Source organism: Embiotoca jacksoni, unplaced genomic scaffold (assembly GCF_022577435.1).
Source record: "Embiotoca jacksoni isolate LCO1_2020_lvr unplaced genomic scaffold, fEmbJac1.0.p SCAF_16, whole genome shotgun sequence".
Taxonomy (NCBI): Eukaryota; Metazoa; Chordata; class Actinopteri; family Embiotocidae; genus Embiotoca; species Embiotoca jacksoni.
This window is the reverse complement of record NW_027185296.1, coordinates 678,848-704,710: the sequence shown is the minus strand read 5'-3', so window position 1 is coordinate 704,710 and position 25,863 is coordinate 678,848. Positions and strand designations below refer to the sequence as shown.

The 25,863-nt window shown below is 41.5% G+C and overlaps 4 protein-coding genes across 7 annotated transcripts; all 4 read right to left on the bottom strand.

Moving 5' to 3' along the window:
• Positions 1–923: 923 nt before the first annotated feature.
• faslg (Fas ligand (TNF superfamily, member 6)) lies at positions 924–2,951 on the bottom strand. The gene is made up of 4 exons (XM_069149927.1): positions 2,661–2,951; positions 2,056–2,101; positions 1,908–1,967; positions 924–1,803 (listed from the first exon to the last, which is right to left on the bottom strand). The coding sequence occupies exons 1-4, from the start codon at positions 2,937–2,939 to the stop codon at positions 1,385–1,387; spliced, it is 804 nt and encodes a 267-aa protein (XP_069006028.1). The 5' UTR covers positions 2,940–2,951; the 3' UTR covers positions 924–1,384.
• Positions 2,952–4,870: 1,919 nt separating this feature from the next.
• LOC138198489 (uncharacterized) lies at positions 4,871–7,275 on the bottom strand. 3 transcript variants are annotated; one of them, XM_069149924.1, is made up of 5 exons: positions 7,175–7,275; positions 6,925–6,965; positions 6,766–6,840; positions 6,479–6,680; positions 4,871–5,483 (listed from the first exon to the last, which is right to left on the bottom strand). In XM_069149924.1, the coding sequence occupies exons 1-5, from the start codon at positions 7,239–7,241 to the stop codon at positions 4,933–4,935; spliced, it is 936 nt and encodes a 311-aa protein (XP_069006025.1). In that variant the 5' UTR covers positions 7,242–7,275; the 3' UTR covers positions 4,871–4,932. The 3 variants fall into 3 exon arrangements, with proteins under 3 accessions (XP_069006025.1, XP_069006026.1, XP_069006027.1); XM_069149925.1 differs by having other exon boundaries at positions 6,491–6,680; XM_069149926.1 differs by having other exon boundaries at positions 5,413–5,483; positions 6,484–6,680.
• Positions 7,276–9,319: 2,044 nt separating this feature from the next.
• caiap (CARD- and ANK-containing Inflammasome Adaptor Protein) lies at positions 9,320–12,960 on the bottom strand. Its single transcript, XM_069149923.1, has 4 exons — positions 11,790–12,960; positions 11,484–11,667; positions 10,160–10,382; positions 9,320–10,069 (listed from the first exon to the last, which is right to left on the bottom strand). The coding sequence occupies exons 1-4, from the start codon at positions 12,958–12,960 to the stop codon at positions 9,320–9,322; spliced, it is 2,328 nt and encodes a 775-aa protein (XP_069006024.1).
• A 7,223-nt stretch (positions 12,961–20,183) lies between these two features.
• Positions 20,184–22,242, bottom strand: jun (Jun proto-oncogene, AP-1 transcription factor subunit). Of its 2 annotated transcripts, XM_069150055.1 has the most exons (2): positions 22,084–22,242; positions 20,184–21,852 (listed from the first exon to the last, which is right to left on the bottom strand). In XM_069150055.1, the coding sequence occupies exon 2, from the start codon at positions 21,799–21,801 to the stop codon at positions 20,926–20,928; it is 876 nt and encodes a 291-aa protein (XP_069006156.1). In that variant the 5' UTR covers positions 21,802–21,852; positions 22,084–22,242; the 3' UTR covers positions 20,184–20,925. The 2 variants fall into 2 exon arrangements, with proteins under 2 accessions (XP_069006156.1, XP_069006155.1); XM_069150054.1 differs by having other exon boundaries at positions 20,185–22,242.
• Between the last annotated feature and the right edge of the window lie 3,621 nt (positions 22,243–25,863).

Genomic DNA, 25,863 nt, shown 5'->3' with positions numbered 1-25,863 from the left:
TGAATTTTGGAACAAGATATAACCACAAGTGTATTAAATGTCAACTGGAATTTAGAATCCAGATTATGTTAATTACAATGCTGAGTAAAACACTGAACACCCTCAGATTTCTGATTTTTTTTTTTTTTAAAAAAAGCTCTCTTGATATCTCCATAAATCTGCATCAAAATAACGGTTTTGTGAACGGCTGCTTCTTTTTGTTGTGCACTGAAATTCAACTGTTGCCCAGAAAAATTAAAATCCTGCATGAATTTTTACTGACGCTTATATATCAGCACAAAAAATAAATTTGTGGTTGGGTCCAAAGTGGCTTATATATGTTTGGTTTTCTTCCATGATTAAAAGGATTATTCTGTCCCTTTGGGTTTCATGACCAAAAATGATTTCTAAAGGAGTTACCACAACGCCAAAAAGAAGCACAAACTCTTTTACAAAAGTCACAAAGTATAGTTAAGCAAGACCCTCATGATATTCACACAGGAAGGAAATGCACGTCAAACCTACCACAGTTTGGTCCCCTCATCTGTGCCCAGCCTGCACATCGTCTCGCATCCACTGACGTGTTTTTGTGGTGTACTGAAAAAGAGCAGTTGACTTGCAACAAGCTTGTCAAACTGAAAGAAAAGTGCAGCAAATCTTAAAGTGCACTTCACTGTGGTCTCAAAATCAAGAAAGAAGCTATAAATTAACCAGGGAAATAAACTTGTATCTAGTTTTTGCTGGCTTGCCGTTTAACTTTGAAATTAAAAACATTCTCCTGTTTTTACATGACTGATGCTGCACCTCAGTGGAATATATGGAAATGAAGTTCATTATCAAGAGCGAATCTGAGTTGGTGTCTTTCCAGTGGTCATGGGTGTGGGTGTTCCTCATGAGACAGACTACCCAAACATAAAACACTTTTAGAAATACTTCATTTATTGACAAAAGCACTTATCTTTCAACATGAACTTATCTCTTTATCTACCTTAAAACAACATTGCTTCTGTTTTATAGCCACACATTTAGACGTATGTAAGATCCAAATATCTAAAATAAATATGTAAATGCTACAACTAAATCAGCACCTTTAGTGTTAACTGACTCTCTCATCGTCAATAGAAGGCACAATATTTTTCTGCGTATGTGTAAAATGCTTTATTTAACTTCACTGCCTCTCTGTATACTTTCCGTTCTTAATTACTAAGCTGCCAATCAACAGAATATGCAACATTTTCCCTGTCTCACATCATGTTGTCCAGTGCAGTTTCTGCGTATTCTAGAAATCACATTCAGTGAACCATCGGGGTAAAGTGATGAGGGAGTTTCACTCATTCATTCAGAGCAGTTTACATTTTGTCACTGGAGTAAACTTACTACACAAAGCCCAAAACCCTAAAACTCCTCAGACCTTATAGAGACCAAAGAAGTTGGCATCATGTGTATGACTGAGCTCTTGAGGGTGCGAGACATTCACGTAAACTTTGTCATATTTCTTCAGCTTCTGGGCAGAGCCGAGGTAGCTCTCTGTGGTCCAGGCGTGGCCCTGCTGCCGAGAGCAGAAACCCACCCTGTGGGCCTTCATCAGGACCAGAGGTGAGGAATGTCCATGTCTCATCACAAACACGGAGTGACCAAACTCTGAAGTAGGGGAGCAGGATTTAAAGAGAAACGCCACTCGTGAGTAGATGTGGTAGAGTCCGGTCTGGTTGACCTGCAGAGCACCATCTTTAACGTGGTACGCCACTCCTTCGGAGGTGAACGCCTGACCCGTCTTTGGCTCCCATCGCAAAGTTTTTCTGAAGTCCTTTTCCTCGATCCGCCCTGCCAAGAGATAGAAATGATGTTACCATAGGTGTATGTTAGATCACAGAGTTAATTAATGTTTAAATTAAAAATCTTTAAATTCAAATAAATAGAAATGTTACCTATCACATGTGCTCCAGGTCTGTTGTTTTGGTCATCTCCATTTAACTCAGCTTCATTACCTGAAACATCCCTCAGATTAGAGTCACAGCTTCACTTTATTGGGAATACTTCATGCATAGTGAGTGGCGCTTAATGATGGGCACCTACCAATTTGCTTCTGAGGTGACTTAAACTCAGGTTTTGCAGGTTGAACCTTCAGTGAAACGAAAGAGAGAACAAATATAAATATCACATCACACGGATACTTAATCTGCTCTTCTGAGAGCTCTCAGATCACGTGTCAGTGAGAGGATTTCCTGTCACTGGACCGGTGACCACAGATGGAACGATATCATTCTCAGGTTACGAGTTTTAAATGTCAGAGCAGAGCTGAGGTACTTTAACTCTTCAAATGATACCAAACTAAACAGTGAACTAATTATTCAACTTTCCAGCTCTGCTAAATGTTCCACTCTCCCACTTTAAACTTTTCCCTCACCCCCTCTCTGTGCAAAGGTGACAAATTCACACCTTTTAATGTTTTGCTGCCATTAAAACACTCGAACAAGTAATAATTCACACAGTGATATAATTAACATAACTTCACTAATTCTTCACCTGCTTCTTAATTTTCTGATATTACACACACATTTTCACAACCTCCCTGCATTTCAGTCTAAAATCGATTTATTTTCACGCAGCACTGCAGTTATCATTAGTTTGTTAGCTCAATGAATTTCTCCCTGCGTTGTATTTTCCATGTCACCCCTTACCTTTCTCACATCTGCCAGTTCGCGCTGTATGGTCAGAATCTGGTAGGCTTGCAATCCCAGGGCCACAAACACAAGCATGAACAGCAGTAGCACGATCAGGGCCAGCCCAGGGTTAATTCCCATGCAGTCCCTACTCTTCCCACGGTTCCTCACCCTCTCCTGGGCAGGTGGGAAGGACCAGCAGGGTATCAGGTGGGGAGGCTGGGCAGAGTGCTGTGGACCTCCACCGCTGTCCACAAGGAACACCTGTGGGAACGGTTGGCTCTGGTCACAGCTCATGGTGCAGGTCCTACCGTGATGCAAACTGTTTGTGCATCGAACTGCTCTGCGCAAAGGAGGTGTGTACTTGTCTCGGCACGTCTGTCTTAAAAGAAGCAAAACTTTAGCTGTCAAGGCATTCACCACCCACACCCCCTCCCACATCTGCTCTTCAGTAGCAGGGTAGCATTAACTACAAGTCAAGAAACTATCCACCTGTTTATCTCTGGGTTGCTTTGCTGCATCCTATTTCTATATAACTTTAACCTTTATAAAGCTTTATTACACATTTAGGGTTTTATGTACTTATTAGTTTAACTTTGTATTCTGCAGTGTGCATATGGGGAGTTGTAGCCGAGCCTGAACGGAAAGGAAGTTTGAGGTTTCATCTGACCCCCCTCCCTCACTAACCACCTTGTAGTCACCCTCAAAAAGATGTGACAAATTACACGAAAAGGAAAGATTGAGCACTTACATTCACCTGTACTGCATTTCATGTTGCCCAGATCACAAGCTTTTTTTTTTTTTTTTTTTTTTTATCATTCCTTGTTCTCCTGCACTGGCCTTTCACGAGGTGTCAAAAGTGCCTCTTCCAAACTGAACCCAGAGGGAGACTCGACACAGAACCTGAATATTTGTCCTTAAGCTTCAACCCATTCAAACATACATTACTATTAAAGTCTATTTTTCTTGCGCATCAGTCTTAAGGAAACACAGCATGTTGGTAAACAGTGATACAGCAGTTTCAGTAGCACATTTAGTGTTCATGGTGGGAAGATGTTGCTGCCACATGAAAAGGACATATGTCTGCATTGGCTTTCATGCTTTCTGTCTTTGAAAAGTTTGTAGCAGGAGGCAAAGCGATACTTTAGAGGTGAGATTCAACCCCAACCAATACCTCAGACATGACTTTACAAGAAAGCTGAACACGCACACTATTTCCCGCCCCAATCAGTAATTAGTTGTGGTCTTTCTGACATTTCAGGGTTTGTTTCCCAGGATGTGGAGCAGCTCGCTGCTTAATTAAACCCATTGTGGTTTAAACTGTTTCCATTGGTTCTTATCGGTTGATTAACCAGAAAATTGATTTATTAATATTAGTGAGTCCTCTTTAGTGGGCTTTTGGTGGTTTTGGATGAATTGCATCTTTCCAGCTTCTTAGAAAAGAACCAGTGTTGTGATGGAGGGGGTGCAGCGGTGAGGTTTCACACGGGTCTGCATTAAAACGGCAAACTGCTTATTTCTGATTTACATCAACTGAGTTCTTTGGTAACTCCAAAGGAAGCTCTGCGGAATCAGTTCTGTCCACCGTAGCAAAAGTTTTGTTTCATTTCTCCGGCTTCATGCAGAGACAAAGGGAGAACCCACCTTGCAGTGTGCACACTGCAACTCTCTCACTCCAACTACGTCAAACTTAACCATAAACTGCACAGGCAGCACTCTACAAGCCGATGTGTCTGTTTCCCAGAAACGTCATGCTGAAAGCGGTCCTCGCAGCACAGTGGGTTAGGTGGGAGGGTGGGGTGTTGGGGTCTAACAAGGCCGCCGTCAGTGCTGCTGCTCCAGTTAATAAAACCAGACAAAGAAACTTTAAATGAATCACTGAATCAGCAATTACACGGTTTTCTCGCTTAGTCTTCTTCTCTTCTGTTGCACAATGGAGGTTGTTGTGGTCATGATGACTGATTCCACAAATGGTACCGTGCCAGAAAATGACAATCAAGTTCTCAGCCAGAAATCAATGACGTTACTCATAGTTTGTGGAAACATCATTTTCCTTTGACAGCACGTTTTATCGAGTTTGGCTTTAATTAAACATTTAAATGTATATTTTCTCTAATTATAATTTTTTTCTGTAGGTTTCTTATCAAAATACTGAAATTCACATTCCTCATGTCTAAATGAATACATTTGGAATTTTACCAAAATCAATCACAGCTTGACAGCTTAAATACTTGAGAAAATGTTTATTGTAATGCAAACTGTAGAAAATTGAGGAGTTTGCATGAAAATATCACATGTCACTGTCCTCATCAGATGAAGAGTAGCAGTCTAGTCCCAGGACATGACCAGTCCTCTCCCCTTTAATCCCAGCGTTAGATGCTTTCCAAGGGATCCTCTCTGCTGCTTCACAGTCCGATTTACTCTCCTGGACAGCACCCGTCGATGCGCCGTCATTGTTCTCTGTGTCACTGCTCTGTGATGAAAATGTTTGTCTTGATGGGGAATTATTAAGATTTGGCAGGCGTGAACGCAGCAGTGTGGTGAGGCTGCGTGTTTGAGAGGAACTGAGCTGAACTGACGGCCCCCTGAAAGCAGCAGCAGCCACTGCTAGCCGTGTACGGTCGAAGGAGAGGGGCCGGTCCTGGACTGCACAGACCGCCTCTGTGGTTTCGGAGATCTGGTTGGTGGGGACAAGGGTTTGAAATCTGGTCTCCAGAAAGTCGAGAGGTCTTTCGGTGGGTGAAGATTTGTGACATTCTGTCCAGCTGCTGGCCAACTCACTCTCACCTCGACTCCGCTGACTGCAGCCATCATGTGACTCTGAGGGCCGAGGCTTTTTAACTGTGAACGAGAGAGAGCACACATATGAGGGTGGATGAAAAAGTTCTGAGACTGCTCCTGTTGCGCGTGACTGGTACTGTACCGTACGCCGCACTGTGACGTGCATGGAGCGCGACGAAGTTTTAACCTTTGTAAGTTTTCCATGTATTGTCACTTGATCAACATCAGCACTTTTGTTGCATGTTTTTGTGCCCACTGGTATGGGCACATCGCTGATTTGCTCTGTGCTTAACCCTCCCGTTGTCCAAGGGTCAAAATGACCCGCAGTCGTGTTCAACCGAGTTCTATTTTATTTTATTTTTTATTTTTATAGGAGGCCGTGAGGGTTTCATTAAAGAAACCCTCACAGCCTTCTTGTCACCAATGATCCCAAAAAATATAAAAATATAAAATAGAACTTGGTTGAACACAGCTGCGGGTCATTTTGACCCTAGGACAACGGGAGGGTTAAGTTTCAGGTGGGTAAAACGTCTCCAACGCACCTGCACCACTGCTCACAATAGCCTGTGTAACTAGGGGTGCTGATTTTGATCAAGCGAAGGAAGGGTTGAGGTGAGTTACTGTTTATTTTTAGTCAATGCTTATTTTTAAATGGACATACATGTAGCATGAGTCATATCAAGCTTAAACATCATAATTAAACAGCATTATGAACTAGATGAGGCTTTAAATGTAGTGATTTGTGGCTCTCTCAATAACAACCTGTATTTGTCCTGAACTACCTGGTAAATAAACAGAAGTTAAGAGTTTAACAAGAGCAAAGCCCATTGCTCCTTTTTTTTTTGGTGGGGTCGGTGGATAAAAATCTGTGCCAGCTGTTTGCTTTCCTGAACACTCTTCACCTGTATTTTGGCCCACATTCTTGGATGAACTATTTTTTTATATGAGAATCAAAACAAGAAGCTTGTTTGGGGAAAAAAACAAAACAAATGGATGCTGTTGGTCAACAAAAACACATGACATGCTTTCACTGTATGCAGGAGATTAGTCATTACCGAACCACTGACCGACGCTTGGGGAGTCCTGTGTGTCTGCTCTGCGTTTGCTGTATGCTCGAGGAGTCCACGGCTTGTGTTTACATGAGGGGTCAAGGACTCGTAGTTTGGTGATGAAGCTTTTGTACTCTCTTTCTAAAGCTTCAATGCGCAGCTGGAACTCGGCGATCTTCCTCTCCGGGTAATGAGAAAGCTGGGATTGCTTAGAAAAAGACAAAAACTGGGCATCAGCAAACGACGGCAACCCAAGTAGGATCTCTTTTACACTTTTCAACTAAGTCGCTTACCTGCAGATAGTACTCTATTTCATTCTTGATGCTGGGGATCCATTTTATCACAGAGGAAGCTGAAGTAAGAGTAGACTGTGGAGGGAAAGGGACTGGCTGAAACAAGCAAGTGTCAGCGACTTGTGGTGAGGTGATTCATCTGATTTATCACAACTTTACCAGCTTGGGTCGACGCTCGTTGGCATCTTTGAGGCGTCCCTCTGCAAAGGAAATATTATCACTGCAGTGAGTGAATAATGGGATTTTAAAATCACGGTGGACATTATGGTAGCATTCATTCACAGGGACTTACTGTCGGTAACACTTAGCATAAGTGTGGCTAACCGGTAAAGCTAGCTGTAAATGGGGTGTTTTCATTAGTCAAATATTAATTAAATGGCTGTTTGTGTTACGGTTGCTGGCTGCCTACCTTCTCGCTCTTTCTTAAGCCACAGTCTGTTCAGTCTGCCCTGTTGTTTCTCCTCATTTCGTGCCATTTCAGCTCCCTCCGGAAAGTGTGTCGACTCGGGCAAAAACAATGTCACGTGACACGAGGTAGTCGTGACGTCACACCAACGTCAGCTAGAGCAGCCGCCTCGTGCCACGAACAGTACACTTGAAGCGAGTCTATTTTTCCTCCCAGTCCGAGAATATAAGGCTTTCAGGATCGGTGACATATTTTTAAATCACTTCTCAAATAGCCTATATATATATATATATATATATATATTTTTTTTTTTTACAAACTTTCTATTAATTGAGTATATTATTTTCAACCGCTCATGTTTTTCTCTGCTGTTGTCTTATATCTTTATTGTTGACTGATTTTATTTGCGCACGCCCTGGACTATTTTTTTTAATCCTGCTTCTACTGTGAAAAGCACTTTCCAACTTTGCTTTGTAAAGTACATCCCGGTACAAGGTTTATTATCATCCATCCACATATCCATCTCCTTCTATCCCTCCTTCCCTGATTTTGGGTCATGTATGAGCTGGTGTTAAAAGACCCAAATTCACCAGGTGAATATAGCCTGGTTGGATTTTATAGGCCTACAGTCTACATGATGTGGCCCTAATTTTGAAATTTTGAAAGGAGCAGCTTTCAACCAATCGGCATTGACCACCATATCCCCCGAAACTCACTTGACTTCAACGCTACCACACTTGATCATTCCCACGGGTACGGGATTGGTCCGCCCTTCAGAGTGGTTGAGCAAACATTAATGTGAACAGATTTTCCAGATATGGTAGCCTACCTTTTGTTTGTGAATGTTTTTGTTTGTCAGCATGAGTACAGTAAGATAGAGGCCTGATTTTGAGTCGCAGAAAGTATGTTGCACGGGCAAAAGAAGAGCCCATTCAATTTTAGTGGGGGACCATGAATTATTTTTCACTTCGACTGACATCGCATGGTTAGACATTCGGCCTACTTGATACCGTGTTGATCCTGGATCCCAGTGTCTTGTCTGACTTTGTCATAAGGAAAAAACATTTAGGACTGTCAGTCAAAATGTATATTATTCATGAAAGGCAACTATCTAAGGCCTAACATTGATCCATTTTCCTGGGAATAAAGTCATTGTACAGACATTTGTTTTATACTCTTGAAAGCACCATCAATAAATCACTTAGCTTACCTCTCACATCACTATGAACAATAAATAAAGTGAGTAACCAAGTAATGAATCATTTGCATTTTTTCCACTCACAATTCTGAAGTCTATGATGTACATTCTATTATGTCAGAGTTGTGTCTGTGCAATATTTTGTATTCCCTCAGAATGTTTTGCAATGTAGCAAAATGTTTTCCATTATTTCTTTGTAATTAATTTTTTTCAGTCATTTTTCAAGTTAAAAAACTCAAATCCAAGTATTGATTCATATTACAGCAATGGAAAAATTATGTGTGTGTGGAGATGTAAATTACAGAGAAAAGGAAAAAAAACAAACTGTTCATGTTTTTGCAAATGTGAGAAAATGACGGGAGGAAAAAAAAACCATCATGACCTTCTCCAGTGGTTTTGGTGTCTGTTACTTTTGGTGTTCACAGATGTGCATCCTCCTCAGACTACAATCATCCGGCATAATTTGTTCCTTTTGATAAGGAGTTTGTTTTAACCTAAACAACTCGTAAAGGACCACTCAGAAACCACAGCAACATCAATCACGAATTACAACAGAACACAGCAAATTGAATGAAAGTAGTACCAAAAAAAAAACGTACAATCTTTTTAGACATAATTTCTGCACGGAAAATCACAATCTCAAAGTAAAAAAAACAACTAAATGCGTCCCACAGAAATTGTTGGCTGTTTATTTGTACAAGCCAATATTTGATAAAGCATCACAAGGTTTTCAGTAATGTATTGAAGAAAAATATCAGTAGATTATGTAAGTAGACCCTCAGCTACTATTGCCCCCTTTATCATAAAAAGCTTCTTGAAGGCATTTTGCAGTGTCTAACATCAGTTTTCTGAATTTTTTTTGACCACTCTTTCATGAAAAATTCTCAGTTACAAGATATTTGAGAATATTTGATATTTCATTTTCCTTTCCAGTCAATTCCTCTTCTCTCCTACTTGATAAGAAGCATCTTTCTCCTGAGTAAAGTTGCAATATTCTCATGTTCAGATGTCACTTCACTCTCTGCCACCTGCAACGGTGTCTTTCCCACATTATTTGTAGCCTCCAGATTCACCTTATTTTTCCGTGCTGTGTGCCCAGCTTGGCCCCAGTTTACAAGCCTCTTCACTACCTCTTGGTGTCCACTGCGTGCAGCACAGTGCAGAGGAGTGTCCTTACTGTGATCTGTGGTGTTGATCTTTGCACCGGCTTCCAGGAGCAGCACGGCCACTCTATCATGGCCCCTCTCAGCAGCAGAGTGAAGTGGGGTTTTCCTCCATGCATTCCTGTCTTCAATCCCCTTGTTATTGAGTGACTGTAGGAGAGCTGAAACCACTCTGGCATGCCCACCAGCTGCTGCGTAATGTAGAGGCGTGGAGCCATCCATGTCTTTAGCCCCTGCTTTTGCCTTGTGGGACAGCAGTGATTTCACTGCGTCTACTTTTCCCTCCATAGCAGCCAGGTGGAGGGCAGTTTGTTTCTTGTTATCAGTGGTGTTTGGGTTGGCTTTGGCTGACAGCAGCAAGTCCACCACATGGCCCTCGCTTTGTGAAGAGGCTGCCCAGTGCAGGGCTGTCCTCCCCTGCATGTCTTTGACTCTGTGATTTGCCTTGCCCTGAATAAGCTGGATCACTGTGTCTGCATGACCCAGCTGACTGGCTATATGCAGAGGAGTCAGTCCATCCTGGTCTGCTGCATTTACCTAAAGAAATGACACACAGCTCTCAGTTTCCATAAACATACTAAGATATCTATAAAACTGACACCAATCATCGAATGGTTTGACATTTACCTCTGCTCCAGCTTTTAACAACAGACCAACTAAGTCAGGTCTATTACCCTGAACTGCAAGGTGGAGAGGAGTTAGGGCTTTAGGTCCAGTAATGTTGGGGTCCAATCCTTTTTCAAGCAGTGTCTGCACAATGATCAAACTGCCACCATGGACAGACAAGTGCAATGCCGAGGAGAGGTCGGTTAAAGTAGCACCCTGTTTGGCCTGTTTCTCTACCAGCGCTCTGAAATTTAAAACAAAAAAATAAATCACTATTTAAGATACAACATTTGGTTAATCTACTACAAATACAGAAAAAGAGCTCTTATAGTATATACATAAACTCTGCAACAAAACTGTATAAGACAAAGAGAACTAAGACCACATATAAATAGTCAGTAACAAGAAAGAGCTGCAGTAATGGGCCTATTAAACACAATATTTGATGTTGGAAAAAGGACATGATACCATATCTCCACGTATTTGTGTCATTGTCCATGTGTTATGCGTGTTAAATGTGTTCTGTTGCCAGAATAGTGATTTTACTCCATTGTTACAACATGTTGGACTCATTGGAGAGAGTTTTTTTTTTTTTTCAAATATAATGTTTATAATATATATAATATAATGTATCTTCTGTTTCAAAGCCTGGTGCCTACATAAACCAATAATATGGTAAATAGCACAGGGTTGCAGTTTGTAGGCTTAGTATAGGTGGTTTGTGTTGCAATAAATAATTTTAAATTGTTGCCTTACATAAGTTAAATTAAAATGGGTCAATGCTGGCTTTTGTTTTCACATAGGGCACAAACAGTGGTCACCTGATTCATCAAACCTCCCCTGACTTCCTCTCTATCCGACTTTTTTAACCTCACATGACTTCCTACTTTACTATTGTCATAATTACAATGACCCTAGAGGTCACAATCAATGCCACCATCAGGCCTGCATACTAGTAGGTGCAGTTTAGTTGGCCCCCGCAAGCCCACACGTTTAGAACAGATGTTTGGAAATCTGTATTTGAACCTGGGTGTTTACGAGCTGGGTGAGAATTCATTATAAACAAAATCTGCAGGTCTTTGCATGATCCTGCTTTGACCCCAATACCATTTCTTCGCAACAGAAAAATATTTCTAAGACACTTTTATAATCAATTTTATGTTTTTTCTAAAAGTCAAATTCAGCTTTTTTTTTTAGAGGACGAAAACGGAAAAAACTTTGTGGAATTCCATTTTTTGTTTGTCTATTTTTTATATTGTCTCATGTTGCTTGAATGTGAATGCATCGCAAAGCCAATTCAGTGTGTTTCAGTAACAATGTCGGAGTCCTTGTCGGTGCACGTCACCTGAATACTTGTGTATGTCCCAGCTCAGCTGACAGTAGGAGAGGAGTGTGTCCTTGTTTGTCACAGATGTTCACATCTGCTCCGCTGTCTATCAGTGCGGTCACCACTGCATCCTGGTTCTGTGTAACAGCTGAGAAGAGAGCAGAGCCGAGAGCTTCTTCGCTCACAACTCCTCTGGCATTAGCTGTGGTTTGAACAAAATTCAATGTGAGCTTGATTGTTTGCAGCTTTATGCATAATATTGGCAGTTAGTGTTTCAAAAAAAAGATACATTTAAGAAGATAAATCCAAACTGAAGAGACTCACCAAGAAGCTGCTGCAGGATTGTTTCTTGATTGCGCTTAATGGCTTCATTTATGACATCATAGTCAACTTTAGCCCCCGCCTTTAGAAGAAAAGCCACTGTTTTGCAATTGCTCTTCTTGACTGCATAAAACAAAGCTGTTTTTTTATGGTTGTTTATGGCATCGACAGCAGCCCCACTTTGCAGCAGCAGCTCAGCAAGCCTCCAGTTATCTTCCGCGGCTGCCATGTGGAGAAACGTGTCCTGTGTGTGGCTCTCAGACTGCTCGGCCTCCTCCTTCACCAGGACTTTTACACAGCTCAGGTGCTCATTTTCCGCTGACAGATGAATAGGAGTTTTTCCTTCCAAGTCCTGAGCGTGGATGTGGGCTCCCGCCTTCGCGAGTGCCCTGACTATCTCAGCGTGGCCCCTGCCAGCTGCTCTGTGAAGAGCTGTGCGACCGGCATCGTCCTTCAAGTCCAGCCTGGCTCCTTTTCGAATCAAGAGCTCTATGATGGATAGATGCCCATGCTCTGCAGCTACATGTAACAGAGTCTCATTGGAGGAATTGACAGTGTTGATATCAGTCTCTTTTAACAGCTCCTCTAGTAATACCACCTCCCCATTTGTCGTAATCGTGTAAATGACGTTTTCTGATTGACTTTGTGCTGGTTTACCTTCTAATTTTTCAGGTGGCATGATGCTTCTTCCTTCCTTTTCACTGTTAGATCTCTCTGTTTCTTTATTGGCAAGTAAAGAATTCTGAGTTACAGTTTGATCTGATTTTTTATTCACCCCCTCCTTGTCCCTTTCCAGCAAATACCCAATCAGCTGCCTCCTAGAGTCTAGTATACGTCCATTCACACTTGTCACGTAGGTCTTGATACGCTGATAAAGGCCCGGCTCTGCCAGCATAAGACATGGATGAAAGAATTTGCGACATGCTCTTTCTCCTCTGGCCTCCAAGATTTCCAGAACCCTGGAGTTCTGATCTTTGCGCGTCCTGATAGACAAAATGATGGATCTCTTTGCTGCCGTCATGGCCCCTTCTGTGACGAGTAGATCCAGCAGGTCCTCGGTATGTGAGATCCCATAAACCAGATCCCTTCTCTTTGCCCGGATCACATCCACTGCATAAGGATTTATGTAGTTTGATGTCGCTTGGGCATCAAAACCCCCGAGTATACTGAACATTTTAAATATGCTGGGAAACTAAAGGTTTTTTTTCTTAAGCCTTCACACTCAGCAAGTCATTGTTATAATCCATAGTTCCAGCTCTGTGTGTGTGTGTTTTATACCATATTGCTAAGTGAAGTAACCTGAGCAACTAACTACAGAGAGAAGCCATTCACCACACAGGTCTGACCAGCTCAGCCTGCCCTTTGTTATATTATGTGATCAACCAACATTCAGTTTCCATCAGATTTAGCAGTAGTTATACGTTGTTATTACAGTAATGATACACTGTTTTAAATGATTTTAAATTTGTAAACAGTGACAAGAATAACATAGTTTTAAAATGAATTGTTTGGAAATTACATGTTTATGAGAGAGAGAGAGAGAGAGAGAGAGAGAGAGAGAGAGAGAGAGAGAGATTTTGTGTAAAAAAAGCGGTGCCCTCCCTGATCACTTTTTTCTACTTCATCTCTGAATCAATTCTAACCTAAATGTCAGTCAGTTTTATATGTACTAATTTAAAATATACATTTGCCGTCAGTGGCCGAAGAGTTATACTGATCATTTTCATCAGTAGCTGTAGGCTGCTAAAAATAAGACATTTTACAAAAGTAAAAGTAGGCCTATATAGAGTCCAGAGTGTGATGTCATCATTACTGACTACTGTTTTAGGTTGGAGCGTAATATCCAGACCGCCCTGCTGAGCTCAAAGCTCACGGTGTGTTGGTCCTTTTTCAGTTTTTTCATGCCTACACACCGGTGATAGTCATAGCTGTAGATGTTATGTTTTCAAGTTGTTCACACGTATGTACGTACCGTTCTCGTGAACATGATCTCTCCGAGATTTTCTTAAAATTTGTCACAGATATTAATTTTGACTCAAGGATGAAATTAATTGATTTTGGTGGTTAAATGTCTACGAAAGTTCACTGTGAGTTCATCCTTTTCCCGCTGTGGACGGGATATCTCAATAACACCTTCATGAGATCTCTTCAAATGCAGCACAACCATTCATTTAGATTTGAGAATAAACTGATTTGAATTTGGGGGTTAAAGGTCAAGGTCAGTCACTTCACATTGACCCATACCCGTGACCACGATATCTGGGAATCCCCTATAGACAGAATGTCATCAGTGATTCAACAAATATTCCCTTGGCCTCAACGATGAAGTGATTACATTTTGGTGGTCAATAGTTTGAGGTCATGGTCACTGTCACCTCACATCTTGCCCATTCATGTGACCTGGACATTCCTGTCAGGGACAGAACTGCTGGTTAATGATGGCAGCAGCGGCTTTGAGCATCTGCAGCTTTCTATGTTTCCCATGAGCTGGGTGGTTTTCTTTCTTTCTTTCTTTCTTTTTCTTTCTTTCTTTCTTTCTCTCTCTCTCTCTCTCTCTCTCTCTCTCTCTCTCTCTCTCTCTCTCTCTCTCTCTCTCTCTCTCTCTCTCTCCAAAACATGTAATTTCCAAACAGTTAATTTGGCCATAGCCGGAGGCATTGTGTATTCAGGTTGTCTATCCATTTGTCCTGTAGCATCCTAATTCTCCGTGCAGTACGAATGGTATGATATGATTATGAGATGAAGTAGTATGGAGCAATGTTTTGCCTAAAATGATCAAATTGAGTTAATGTACGCACACGTTTTAGTAAATGTATTTATTGATCAAGTGTCAGTTGGCTGGGAGTCATGTTGACAGCAGCGACGCTGGGTTATGCCTTAGTGTTCTCCCTGTGAACAAATAATGACAGGCGCAAGGAGTGATTGAATGAACTGACTGACGACTCTGGAGCTTTTAATTAGTCATGTGGCCAAAACAGTAATGTTTGTCTAATGCGAAGCTGAAAGTATAACTAATGAAATCATGCAACAACTTATGTTTACAGTGGTGTGAAAAAGTGTTTGCCCCCTTCTTGATTTCTTATTTATTTGCATGTTTGTCACACTTAAATGTTTCAGATCATCAAACAAATTTAAATATTAGTCAAAGATAACACAAGTAAACACAAAATGCAGTTTTTAAATGAAGGTTTTTATTATTAAGGGAGAAAAAAAAATCCAATCCCACATGGCCTTGTGTGAAAAAGTGTTTGCCCCCTAAACCTAATAACTGGTTGGGCCACCCTTAGCAGCAACAACTGCAATCAAGCGTTTGCGATAACTTGCAATGAGTCTTTTACAGCGCTGTGGAGGAATTTTGGCCCACTCATCTTTGCAGAGTTGTTGTAATTCAGCCACATTGGAGGGTTTTCCAGCACGAACCTCCTTTTTAAGGTCATGCCACAGCATCTCAACAGGATTCAGGTCAGGACTTTGACTAGGCCACTCCAAAGTCTTCATTTTGTTTTTCTTCAGCCATTCAGAGGTGGACTTGCTGGTGTGTTTTGGATCATTGTCCTGCTGCAGAACCCAAGTTGGCTTTAGCTTGAGGTCACGAACAAATGGCCGGACATTCTCCTTCAGGATTTTTTGGTAGACAGTAGAATTCATGGTTCCATTTATCACAGCAAGTCTTCCAGGTCCTGAAGCAGCAAAACAGCCCCAGACCATCACACTACCACAACCATATTTTACTGTTGGTATGATGTTCTTTTTCTGAAATGCGGTGTTACTTTTACGCCAGATGTCACGGGACACACACCTTCCAAAAAGTTCAACTTTTGTCTCGTCAGTCCACAGAGTATTTTCCCAAAAGTCTTGGGGATCATCAAGATGTTTTCTGGCAAAAATGAGACGAGCCTTAATGTTCTTTTTGCTCAGCGGTGGTTTTGGTCTTGGAACTCTCCATGCAGGCCATTTTTGCCGAGTCTCTTTCTTATGGTGGAGTCATGAACACTGACCATAACTGAGGCAAGTGAGGCCTGCAGTTCTTTGGATGTTGTTGTGGGGTCTTTTGTGACCTCTCAGATGAGTCATCGCTGCGCTCTTGGGGTAATTTTGGTCGGCCGGCCACTCCTGGGAAGGTTCACCACTGTTCCATGTTTTCTCCATTTGTGGATAATGGCTCTCACTGTGGTTCACTGGAGTCCCAAAGCTTTAGAAATGGCTTTAGAACCTTTTCCAGACTGATAGATCTCAATTACTTTCTTTCTCATTTGTTCCTGAATTTCTTTGGATCTCGGCATGATGTCTAGCTTTTGAGGATCTGTTGGTCGACTTCACTTTGTCAGGCAGGTCCTATTTAAGTGATTTCTTGATTGAGAACAGGTGTGGCAGTAATCAGGCCTGGGTGTGGCTAGAGAAATTGAACTCAGGTGTGACAAACCACAGTTAAGTTATGTTTTAATAGGAGGGGGTAAACACTTTTTCACACAGGGCCATGTGGGTTTGGATTTTTTTTTTTCCCTTTGTTTGATGATCTGAAACATTTAAGTGTGACAGACATGCAAAAAAAATGGAAATCAGGAAGGTGGCAAACATTTTTTCACACCACTGTACCTGTTTCATCATCCCAGGGTGTTCGGGCAAACTAGTTCCCAGAGGGCTCAAGAACTTATTTCTAGTTCCGGGAAGATACCAACCACAGGAAGTGGGTATAGGGGAAGTTTAGATTTCTGTGCTGATGTATTTATTGATGTGAAATAGTTATTGATATTTACTATATTTATGGGGAGTGTAAATATGTGTTAATATTGTGTGTATATGTTTTGCTATTGGTTTTAGGTAAATATTTATTGTATATAAGCCTAAGTGTAGTTTTTGGAGGTATAGTTGCCTGTAGATAACATGTGCCAGCTAATTCGAGCAGACACTTGTATAAAAGGAGCTTATCTTGTGTGTGTTGGGAAGGCTGGTAGGTGATGGCAAACTTCTGTTGTGGAGCTTGATGTGAACATAAAATAAAAATGTTGGTAGTTAAATGTGTAAGATCCAGTTTACTGAGAGTTCCTATCCGTTTCCCAATCTGGACATGAGATATCAGCAACGCCTTGAGCGGACCTCTTCAAATACAGCACAAACATTTAGACTCAAGAATAAACTGATTTCATTTCTTTCTTTCTTTTTGTCTTGCTTCTTTATAGCAGATACTAAATTGGTGAAATTACCCTGCTTGTCCATCTACAAATTGTGTAATTGTATTGGTCTAAGTTGTTTGTGAATCATCCAGAATTTCTAACTTCTTTGCAGCAACATCTGTGTGGGTAGATATGGATGTAAACTGTGGTTAGTGGAGACATACAGCTGCTAGGTGGTAATTTTAGTTTACAGACATAAAAACAACAGTAAAATGTAAGAAATATTAAAACAAACAGGTCAAAAAAACACAAAGAACAACCTAATTAAAATACAGTACAAAAAGATAGATGTTCCTTTATATCTGTTTTCATGTGAAACACTGAATGTAATTGTCTTGCTGCAAAGAACTTTGAGCTGCATTTTTTTATATTAAAGGTGCAATACAAATAAGGTTTTATTATTATTATTATTATTATTATTATATTATTATTATTATTATCATCATCATCATTGTTGTTACAAATAAAATGTAAATATCAAAGAAAATGTTAAAAACAACATTAAGTAGTGGGCAATGTCAGGAGGGTAAGGGACGGCACAGCGAGGGGAGGATTCAGATCCTTTGAGTTTGCCCTAGTTATACACCTGGTTAAAAAGGTCACCCACTTCTCTAGTATAATTAGGCTGCTGTGGATTCTGACAATGAAAATAGTTTTCATTATTTTGAACATCCAGTTAGTTTCATGGCCGTTTTAATAATTTTCACTGATTCGCCCTTGGAAAGTAAATCCAGACTCTCCTGTGGATAATTTCTCACGAGTCTGCGCATTATGCAGACAGGAGATTACTGAGTCGGTTCACTTCCTGTAAAACACGCCTCCTCTGTCGTGACGTAGATCTTCCGAGCGCTCCCTCTCCTTATATGGCAGGGAATGACACCCTATTCCGGGCTGACGTCGTGTTGCTCCAAATTAGAGAAATCAGGGAAGATTTATAGAGAAATCAGAATTCCCATTCAAATTAAAAATGCTAAATGGTAGTATTTGGATATAAACAGGACGAATCTGAGTAAACCAACACCAGACAATCAACTTTCATGGGTTGTATCGTTCTTTTTTCATAATGCACGCTGATTGCTTATTTAGGCTCCGTTAATTAGTAAAAGACGCTATTGAGAAAAAATAACCACCTCAATAAAATAAAAATACACAGTTAATTATTCACATTTAAGCACTATAAATGTTGTCAAGTTCATTTACTGTTATAAAGAATTTCCACGTGGATTTAGCCAATAACAAAATACATAGGCATATGAAAAGAAGAAGAAGAAAAAAGCAAACAACAACAAAAAGAAGAATGGGGGGGGGGGGGGGGGGGGGGAGACAAAATCCAATAGGGGGGCATTTTGGACTTAAGCTTTAAGCTTCATCATGCATCTAAATTGCAAATATACTTTAAGCTTCCATACTTAATAACCTGCTCTGCTTGTCTGAAGCCTGAGATAACTCTATATTAATTTAAGCACAAAGCAACAACAAAGTCGTTTAAAGAGTCATGAAGACTTTGAGGAAGCAGCATTAGTTCAGCTCTCAGGTATTTCTAACGCGGTCTATGTCGCCCTCTGGTGTCTCATTGTAAACAGCACGAACTCGTGGCCTGCGACGGTTGAAGGCACAATATCTAATAATCGGTACAGTATGCCAGACCTGTCCTGTCCTGTCCCACCACGTGCACCTGCTGTCTGAGCAGGGATGCTGAGTTCACCGAGGATACTCAGTCAGTCTGTTTCTATCCAGTTTTATCATCCAGTTTGCATCCTCTTATTTTGGTATTCTTTTATTTCAAAGAATGTATAGCCTGTGTTTATATAATTGAAGAGTTTGATAAAAGAAAGAAAACAAAACACCATGATAATAGCTGTAACCTGCATATTTCTCTCAAAACTAGAAATATTACTCTGACTTGTATGTTTCATCAGCATTATAAAATAGTAACTTAGCTACAGGCTAGTAGAAGTAGACCAGTCATTGATTTTGAAATAGAAGGTTCCAGTCTTGTGTTGTGATTTATGGTGATGAAGAATATCCTTTTGTTTGGATTATTGTTTTTCTCAGTCTTTTTTTTTTTTTTTTTCTTCCAGAAAGGAGCTTAAAGTAAAGTCACTGATGCTCTGAGATGATATGATAAGAAGAAACAATATATCTGAAGCATCTTTCACCAAACCACAGTGGTTATTTGTGGTAGTAATTTTTTGCCTCAATAATTCTATATTGAGACATTTAGACTACAGGTCCTGAGACTCTGAATTTGTTTTGACATGCTGGGGCTTTCTTTATTTACAACAGGTCAGGGTGTAATGTTGAGTAACTGAATGGGGCAATAGCATTTGCAGCAGCCTGTGATTGACCTGTTGTTATGTATCAAATCAGTGCTGTCTTCAGGTTACATTCATTGCTCACTTCATCCTGTTTTGTTCTGGGAAAGTTTGCCTTTAAAGTTAGTGCACCTGACTCCTGGAACAAAATACAACATCTCCTTAAAATCAATTCACTTATTCCATTTGCACATTTCCGAAGCTTGATTTTAAAACCAAACCTGTACTTGTAATTGTTTTATATAACTGTATTTTACTTAGCATTTATCTACTCAAACTACCCAATTTATATTTTAATGCTTCTTATATAACCTTCTTATTTTATATTTTTGTTGATTTGAATTCATCTTTCAGGTTAATCCTTCTTCATATGACAGTTAAATCATTAACTGTAAACTCAACTGTGATACAATCTTATCTCTGTCAGCTTGTCTTATTGCTCTGATCGCTACCATCGTTTTTATTTGTTCCTTGCTCTGTAAATGACTCTACATCATTGTAAACGAGGGTCACCCTCAGTGATTTCTCGAGTATAAACGAAGGTTGAATGAACGTATGAATGAGTGTTTTAACTGCAGCATTATGATATCAGTATCATGTCGTGTTTACCGAGTGCAATGGGAGGTTTTGTATGGTCGTCATAATCTTCTGGTACCTGTGTGTGCTGTGACTTAAAAGTGGAAACTTCCAAATACAACCCCAATTTGCAGAATTGGCCTGCATCAGTAGAGCGAGCCTGGTCCGTTAGCTGAAACATAATCACTTAGCCTGGATCAATACAAGCACTAATGGAATTTACCTTGAGGTACTCAGAACTGGCAGCTCTTACAACATGTTGCAACATGTTTTATTGTTGGAGTTCCTGACATGGCACACCCACTTCTTTTTTCCTGTCACACTCTTACAAGAACACAGAGGCAATGTTGCTTCATTTTATCTTGTTTATTTTTTTCTTAAATATTGATTAGTTTCTGAATAGCTCAGAAAACAAACATAAAAAATAACACAGTATTCTTATTACAAATGGTAAACATAAGTACTCCAAGTTGATCTTATATACATATAACAATGAGTGAAACCCCATTAAACAACTTTAGAAAAAAACAAGTAAATCTTGAAGCTTTTCTAACTTAATTTCTTACAATAAGAAAAAAGTACGTTGCACTGTAACTCAGAAGTCAGGCAGCATTTGTTACAACTTCTCAGCCGTTTAGAGTTGACCAACACGCCCAAATTTGAGGCCATTATGGCTACAGCAAGAAAAGTCTCTATTGCAGGTTCTTAGTCCTCTAATACTGAACTTCTTCTTTGATGGTCGTGATAAGGTCCATGCAGAGCTGGGTGTAAATCAAGAAAACTTCAGTCCTGTCCAGTTCTGTCAAAACAGCACGAAACATAAACAGAAAGGTATCCTGCTTGTTGCCATGTCCCCTCTGGGCTAATGTCACTGTCCCGAGCCCATCTCTCGGACGCGCCAACGGGGAGCGCGTGGCACTCAGGAACATCAGCGCGGCCCCCGGTCCTGGCAGTGTCGCGCCACATCATCCCAAATCCCGCCAAGGTTTCAGGAGACGCAGCCACTCACTATCACAGGAAACGTCCGTTTCTTTCAACTACAGTCTTTTCTCTCTCTGCCGCCGCTGACACGCCTCAGAAGGTCTGGAGCTGCTGCGTTAACATGAGCTGGCACCCGCTGTTGACGTGGTTCATCACCTTCTGCTTCAGCTGGGCCACCTGCTCGCGCAACATGTTGGCAGTGGACGCGAGCTCGGAGTTCTGGGACTTGAGATTCTTCACTTTATCCTCCAGCCTGGAGATGCGCTCCAGCTTCCTCTTCCGGCATTTAGAGGCAGCAATGCGGTTCCTCATCCGCTTTCTCTCGGCTTTGATGCGCTCCTGGTTCTCCATATTGATCGGGGAGAGAGGAGGGGTCTCCCCGGGCATCTCAGGCACAGTCTGGGGCTCCTCTTTGAGTGCAGAGAGCCGGGGGATCTGGGCGGATGAGGGCTGGCCGTAGATGGGAAGCTGAGGCGGGGCAGCGGGGAAGGACATAGTCGGGGCTGAGGTGGTGTAATTTGGTGCCGAGACGGTGCTGATGGCCGGGTTGAAAGTGTTCAAATCCTCATAAACCGGTGAGTCAGAGCGCATGGTAGCGTTGTTGCTGTAAACGGTGGCACCGGCAACAGATGAGACAGGCGGCAGGGCAGTGTTGACGCTGGTCTGGGTAGCGGAGGTGACACTCACATTAGTTGTGCCCGGCATGTGCTGGTGGTGCAGCTCGGCCAGCGCGCGGACAAACCCCTCCGCGAAGCCCTCCTGTTCATCGGTGACATTCTTGGGGCACAGGAACTGGGTCGGGGTTGGCGTGGTGGTGATGAGTCCGTTGCTGGACTGGATGATGAGCCGCTCCAGCTCCGGCGAGGCCAGCTTCAGCAAACCCACATCGGGAGAGGTGAGGATGTCGCTGGCTTTGGCGCGGAGGTGAGGTTTCAGAGTGCCGGTCGGGTCGGTGAGGTTCAGTGTCATGTTGTGTTTCAGCGCTTTCGGGTTGCCGTATCCGTAGCCGGCGTTGTCGTGCTGGGAGAAAGCGTTGAGTGAGTCGTCATAGAAAGTAGTTTCCATCTTGGCATACATAGAAGTGAACCAAAAACAAATGTAGCTCTAAAGTCTTCTACAAAACAACTGTCCGTCCCCCCTTCTCTTCTTCCTGGTTACTGAGGAAAACACTGGTTTCCAAACGTCCTCTCTGTGCGTAAAGACTTCCAAACTTTGAGTGCGCACTTTCTTGACACAGGAATCAGGACTTACTTCTGTCACCCAGCGATGGTCGATTGTTCGGTGTTGAGTTGTAACAGTTCACAAAGTTTTTGCCAAAGTATCCAGACTTGCACTCAGTCCGTGAGTAAAAATTGTCTAACTTTTCTGATCGGACACCAGCAGTGTCTCCGCCGCTTCCTCTGCTTGTAGTGTGTGTATACACTCTGAGCTGTGCAGCGTGGAGGCAAAGCTTATCTGCTGCCTCTGCCACTCTAAAAATAACCATGATGTCATGACGGGGCTCTCTCATTGGCTGGAGGGCGGAGCTCGGGGCGGGGCTCGGGGCGGGGCACGGGGCGGGGCTCAGTCTGCCGATAAGGCGCGTTGCCTAGACGACCACCCAGAAGATTCTTAATCTCGCGGTGGATATGTGGGATGAGGTAATGCTGTAAAGAGAACGTAAGGGCAGTGCATTGTGGGATGACGTATTGTTTTTGAATATCTGGTTACCCGCTTAACTGTCAGTGGCGGGACAGCCAGTGTTCAGGACAACAGCTCCAGAGCTTTGTGTTGATCTTCTGACAACAACTTTATTGTGAAACTGCTGCAATGCATATTCATTTTCTGTCAGTAGTTTTAATTACTACACTTTCATTTTCTTAAACATTTTGTGCACATACAAGTCTTTTCATGTGGCCTTTCTAAAACCTTTAAAGTACAAAATTAGTTTCTATTCTCTTCAGCTGAGGCTTCTTTCAAGTTTGACCTCCTTCAAAATAATAGTTTTTGATAGTCCTAAGAAAAATGGATCTATCGTTTCTATTCTGCAGCTAAATCAAATATAATTTGGGTTAGAACTGGAGAAATCTAAGCACAAAGGCAAACTCCAAAGTAAAATGAATGACAACCTTTATGTGAAAACGAATGATATATTTTTCCGTGTATGTGTGCACTCGCCATGGAAAGTCTCGGGATATCGTGGTGGTCTCCGGTTGGTGGTCCCGTAAGATTTGTCTTAAATAGAACACATTTGACTGTAATGTGTAAATGCTGAGAGAGTACAAATTTGACACCTGGGCAGGTTAATAATAATACAGATATTTTTAGTGTAAAATTCATTAAAGTTCAGTTATTTACCTGAAGGGCAGTGCTGGGTCTTTACTGAGTCATGCACATTCATACCAAGCAGTCTCTTGAGGATAAAATCATCTGCTGTTAACTCAGTTAGAGACAGATTCAATCAACGACGAAGACCCAACATATGCAAGGCCACATTTAAGACCATTTAGAACTACAAATAAAGATAGAGATAGATCTACAGACGTCTGTTCGTGCTCATCAAGAGAAAGCACATTCCCTATTATCCATGTCAGGGTGTGTAATTAGTGTACTGTAGTCCATTGTCCCCTGGCCCTCGGTCAGAAATCACTGCTGGTTTAATGGCAGGAGGTTAACCGCCGTCTTACGTGTTCCCCTCTAGTCTTCCACACTCCCACTGTCTGGGTCATCTTCTGCCCTGCCAGCTTTACTGCCCACTCTTTCAGGCACATCCAGTCTAAATATGTCCCCCTTGTGTGACAAGTAAATCAGTCCCCTGGCGCTGGCTGGCTCAGAGAGACACCTAAGGAGGATGAACCGGATCATAAAACACCACTGCAGTCTGACTTTTTATGGCTACTAATGTTCACTTTATGTACTGCTGTATGTGTCAAACTGTGGTAATCAATGAAGTCAGATATAATCTGATCTAACTGGTTGATATAGCTCATCTCATACAGTTTCCTTTTTCATTTAAATGTATGAGAGAATATCGCTCTGCTTTATGGTCAAAGCACACATTAAGAAAAGGTTACGGTGAGCCTTGTTGTACAGTAAAGGTTTGCAGTATTTCTTATTCTTTCAGTTTCATTCATTTTGTCGTAGGTTTTATAACAACGACTCTGGGGATGAAATAAGAGGGAGCAGTATAAGGACAAGAGTTTTAGGTGCTTGTTTACACTCAATGTTCCACTGACACATTTTGAAATATTTATCCTCTTTGGCTCATTCGTCTATTCATGAGTTCTTCTCACCCAAATTAAAACTCATGAGAGAATCATAGGTGGTCTGGTGCACGCCACCTGACAGCAGGGATCCGCATGTATAGTTTCACCCATTGTCCAAATAGACATATGAAGTCAGTTAAAGTTATTATCCCATTTAAATTAGAGCTCTTTTCAGAGTCAAAACCCATGGCAAGAGTCAGACCCTGGTTGTATGCTGTTTTATATACTTTCAAATGGTGTTTAATACATTACCCCTAAATGTTTCAATATGAGTGGAGTGCTGGGTGAATCGGGTCTGCTTTTCTTCCCTGGATGCCATGTGTAAAATTATAAAAGGGGTAACCACAGCATGATAGTTTGCCAAAGTCATTTTAAGTGGAGGAATGTATGGGAAAATTAGCACGGTGGAACCCTACTGTTTAAGTGAGTATTGAAGATAGCCCACTATTGCCTGGTTCAGGGCCTGGACAATTGGTCAACTGTGGTCATACAGTACTGACTCAGTATTGCCCTCAAATGTAATAGGATAGAGGTATGAGGAGAATATAAGGTAGCTGTAACCACAATAATGAAAAATAGATGTGATGTTTGTAAAAATAAACCCTGATGATATTCATTTTTAGTTTAGGCTTTTGTGTTCATTGTCTTACAAGCTCTAAATTAGCCAACAATATTTAATGGATTAGTTGAAAGGTTGATAGTTGATTCAGTAGAACTAACCAGTGACTTTATTCTAATTTGATTATATGTGGTATCAAGTTTGTACTCAGGCTGATTACAAACTTAAAGTATTTATATTTCTTTCTACAACTTCACACATTTTTTTTATTTTTTTTTTGGGGGGGGGGGGGGGGTTATGCAAGAACCTCATACGATTTCTGTTATGTTCACTTGACCAAAAACATTACAGATTGAAATGATTACAGATATACAGGTAAACAGGCTAAAACATTAACACTTGCTTTTTAATTCAATGCAACTCAAACACTTTCCGGTTGCCTTCTGAAGTTTATTTTCAAGATAAAGAATCAACGCTGTCTCACAATAACAAATTTTTTGAGCATTGTGTTCCTGCTCAGCTGCATCCTGACCTGACACGATACAACTGGGCCTTCTAAGTTGTCTAGTCTTCAGCCTTTCCTCCAGCCAACTAACCCCTTTCTTCTTACTGAACTTTTTTTTTTTTTTTTTTTTTTTAAATCATTACCTCTTCCTGTCTCCCCTTTCTTTCACCTCGTCCACTCCCTTCACTCTGACGTTCCCCTGGACTAGATCCCAAATGTCCTCCTCTAATATCCCCTCCACAGTTTGCCTTTCTCTTATCTTTCTCCTCCTCCTCTCTCCCTCTCCCTCTCGTCTTACTCCTATCAGTGGCTGTCCAGGCAGCAGGATTTCCCCTGTGATGGAAACAGGCTGTGTCCGAATTGTATTGTTTCAGCAGTTCTTTTGAGCAAAATCTCAGGCCGCTCTCTGTGTTTGTGTTGGTATCAGTAAGTTAACCTAGTGCACTGGTCAACGCTCTTCACGGGGCAAGGGAAAAAGTGTGAAACCATGTGAAACGTTGAAAGAATACGTTTGCTCTTTACGTCAGACTGAACATCCCTTGACGGTTGCAGGGTGAGGGAGAGACAGAGAGACAGAGAGACAGACTGTTGAGGCTTTTGAGACAGTACAAACTCCAAATGGTCTGTCCCCGAGAACAATTGTTGTTTCAGCTGTTATGAGAAGGAAAAAAAGCACTCAGCTGTGTGGATTGTATGGGTCGGACTGGACTGTAAGCAAGCTC

What these genes read in the sequence shown, in the direction of transcription:
- faslg (XM_069149927.1), bottom strand. Translation starts at nt 2,939, where the DNA reads ATGAGCTGTGACCAGAGCCAACCGTTCCCACAGGTGTTCCTTGTGGAC. An exon ending in GTCACCTCAGAAGCAAATTG is followed by an intron (nt 1,968 to 2,055) that starts GTAGGTGCCCAT and finishes GGGATGTTTCAG; the next exon opens with GTAATGAAGCTGAGTTAAAT. An exon ending in ACCTGGAGCACATGTGATAG is followed by an intron (nt 1,804 to 1,907) that starts GTAACATTTCTA and finishes ATCTCTTGGCAG; the next exon opens with GGCGGATCGAGGAAAAGGAC.
- LOC138198489 (XM_069149924.1), bottom strand. Translation starts at nt 7,241, where the DNA reads ATGGCACGAAATGAGGAGAAACAACAGGGCAGACTGAACAGACTGTGG. An exon ending in ACGAGCGTCGACCCAAGCTG is followed by an intron (nt 6,841 to 6,924) that starts GTAAAGTTGTGA and finishes TTCCCTCCACAG; the next exon opens with TCTACTCTTACTTCAGCTTC. An exon ending in AAGCGTCGGTCAGTGGTTCG is followed by an intron (nt 5,484 to 6,478) that starts GTAATGACTAAT and finishes TCTCGTTCACAG; the next exon opens with TTAAAAAGCCTCGGCCCTCA.
- caiap (XM_069149923.1), bottom strand. Translation starts at nt 12,960, where the DNA reads ATGTTCAGTATACTCGGGGGTTTTGATGCCCAAGCGACATCAAACTAC. An exon ending in AATCCTGCAGCAGCTTCTTG is followed by an intron (nt 11,668 to 11,789) that starts GTGAGTCTCTTC and finishes TTCAAACCACAG; the next exon opens with CTAATGCCAGAGGAGTTGTG. An exon ending in GGACATACACAAGTATTCAG is followed by an intron (nt 10,383 to 11,483) that starts GTGACGTGCACC and finishes TTTAAATTTCAG; the next exon opens with AGCGCTGGTAGAGAAACAGG.
- jun (XM_069150054.1), bottom strand. Translation starts at nt 21,909, where the DNA reads ATGTATGCCAAGATGGAAACTACTTTCTATGACGACTCACTCAACGCT.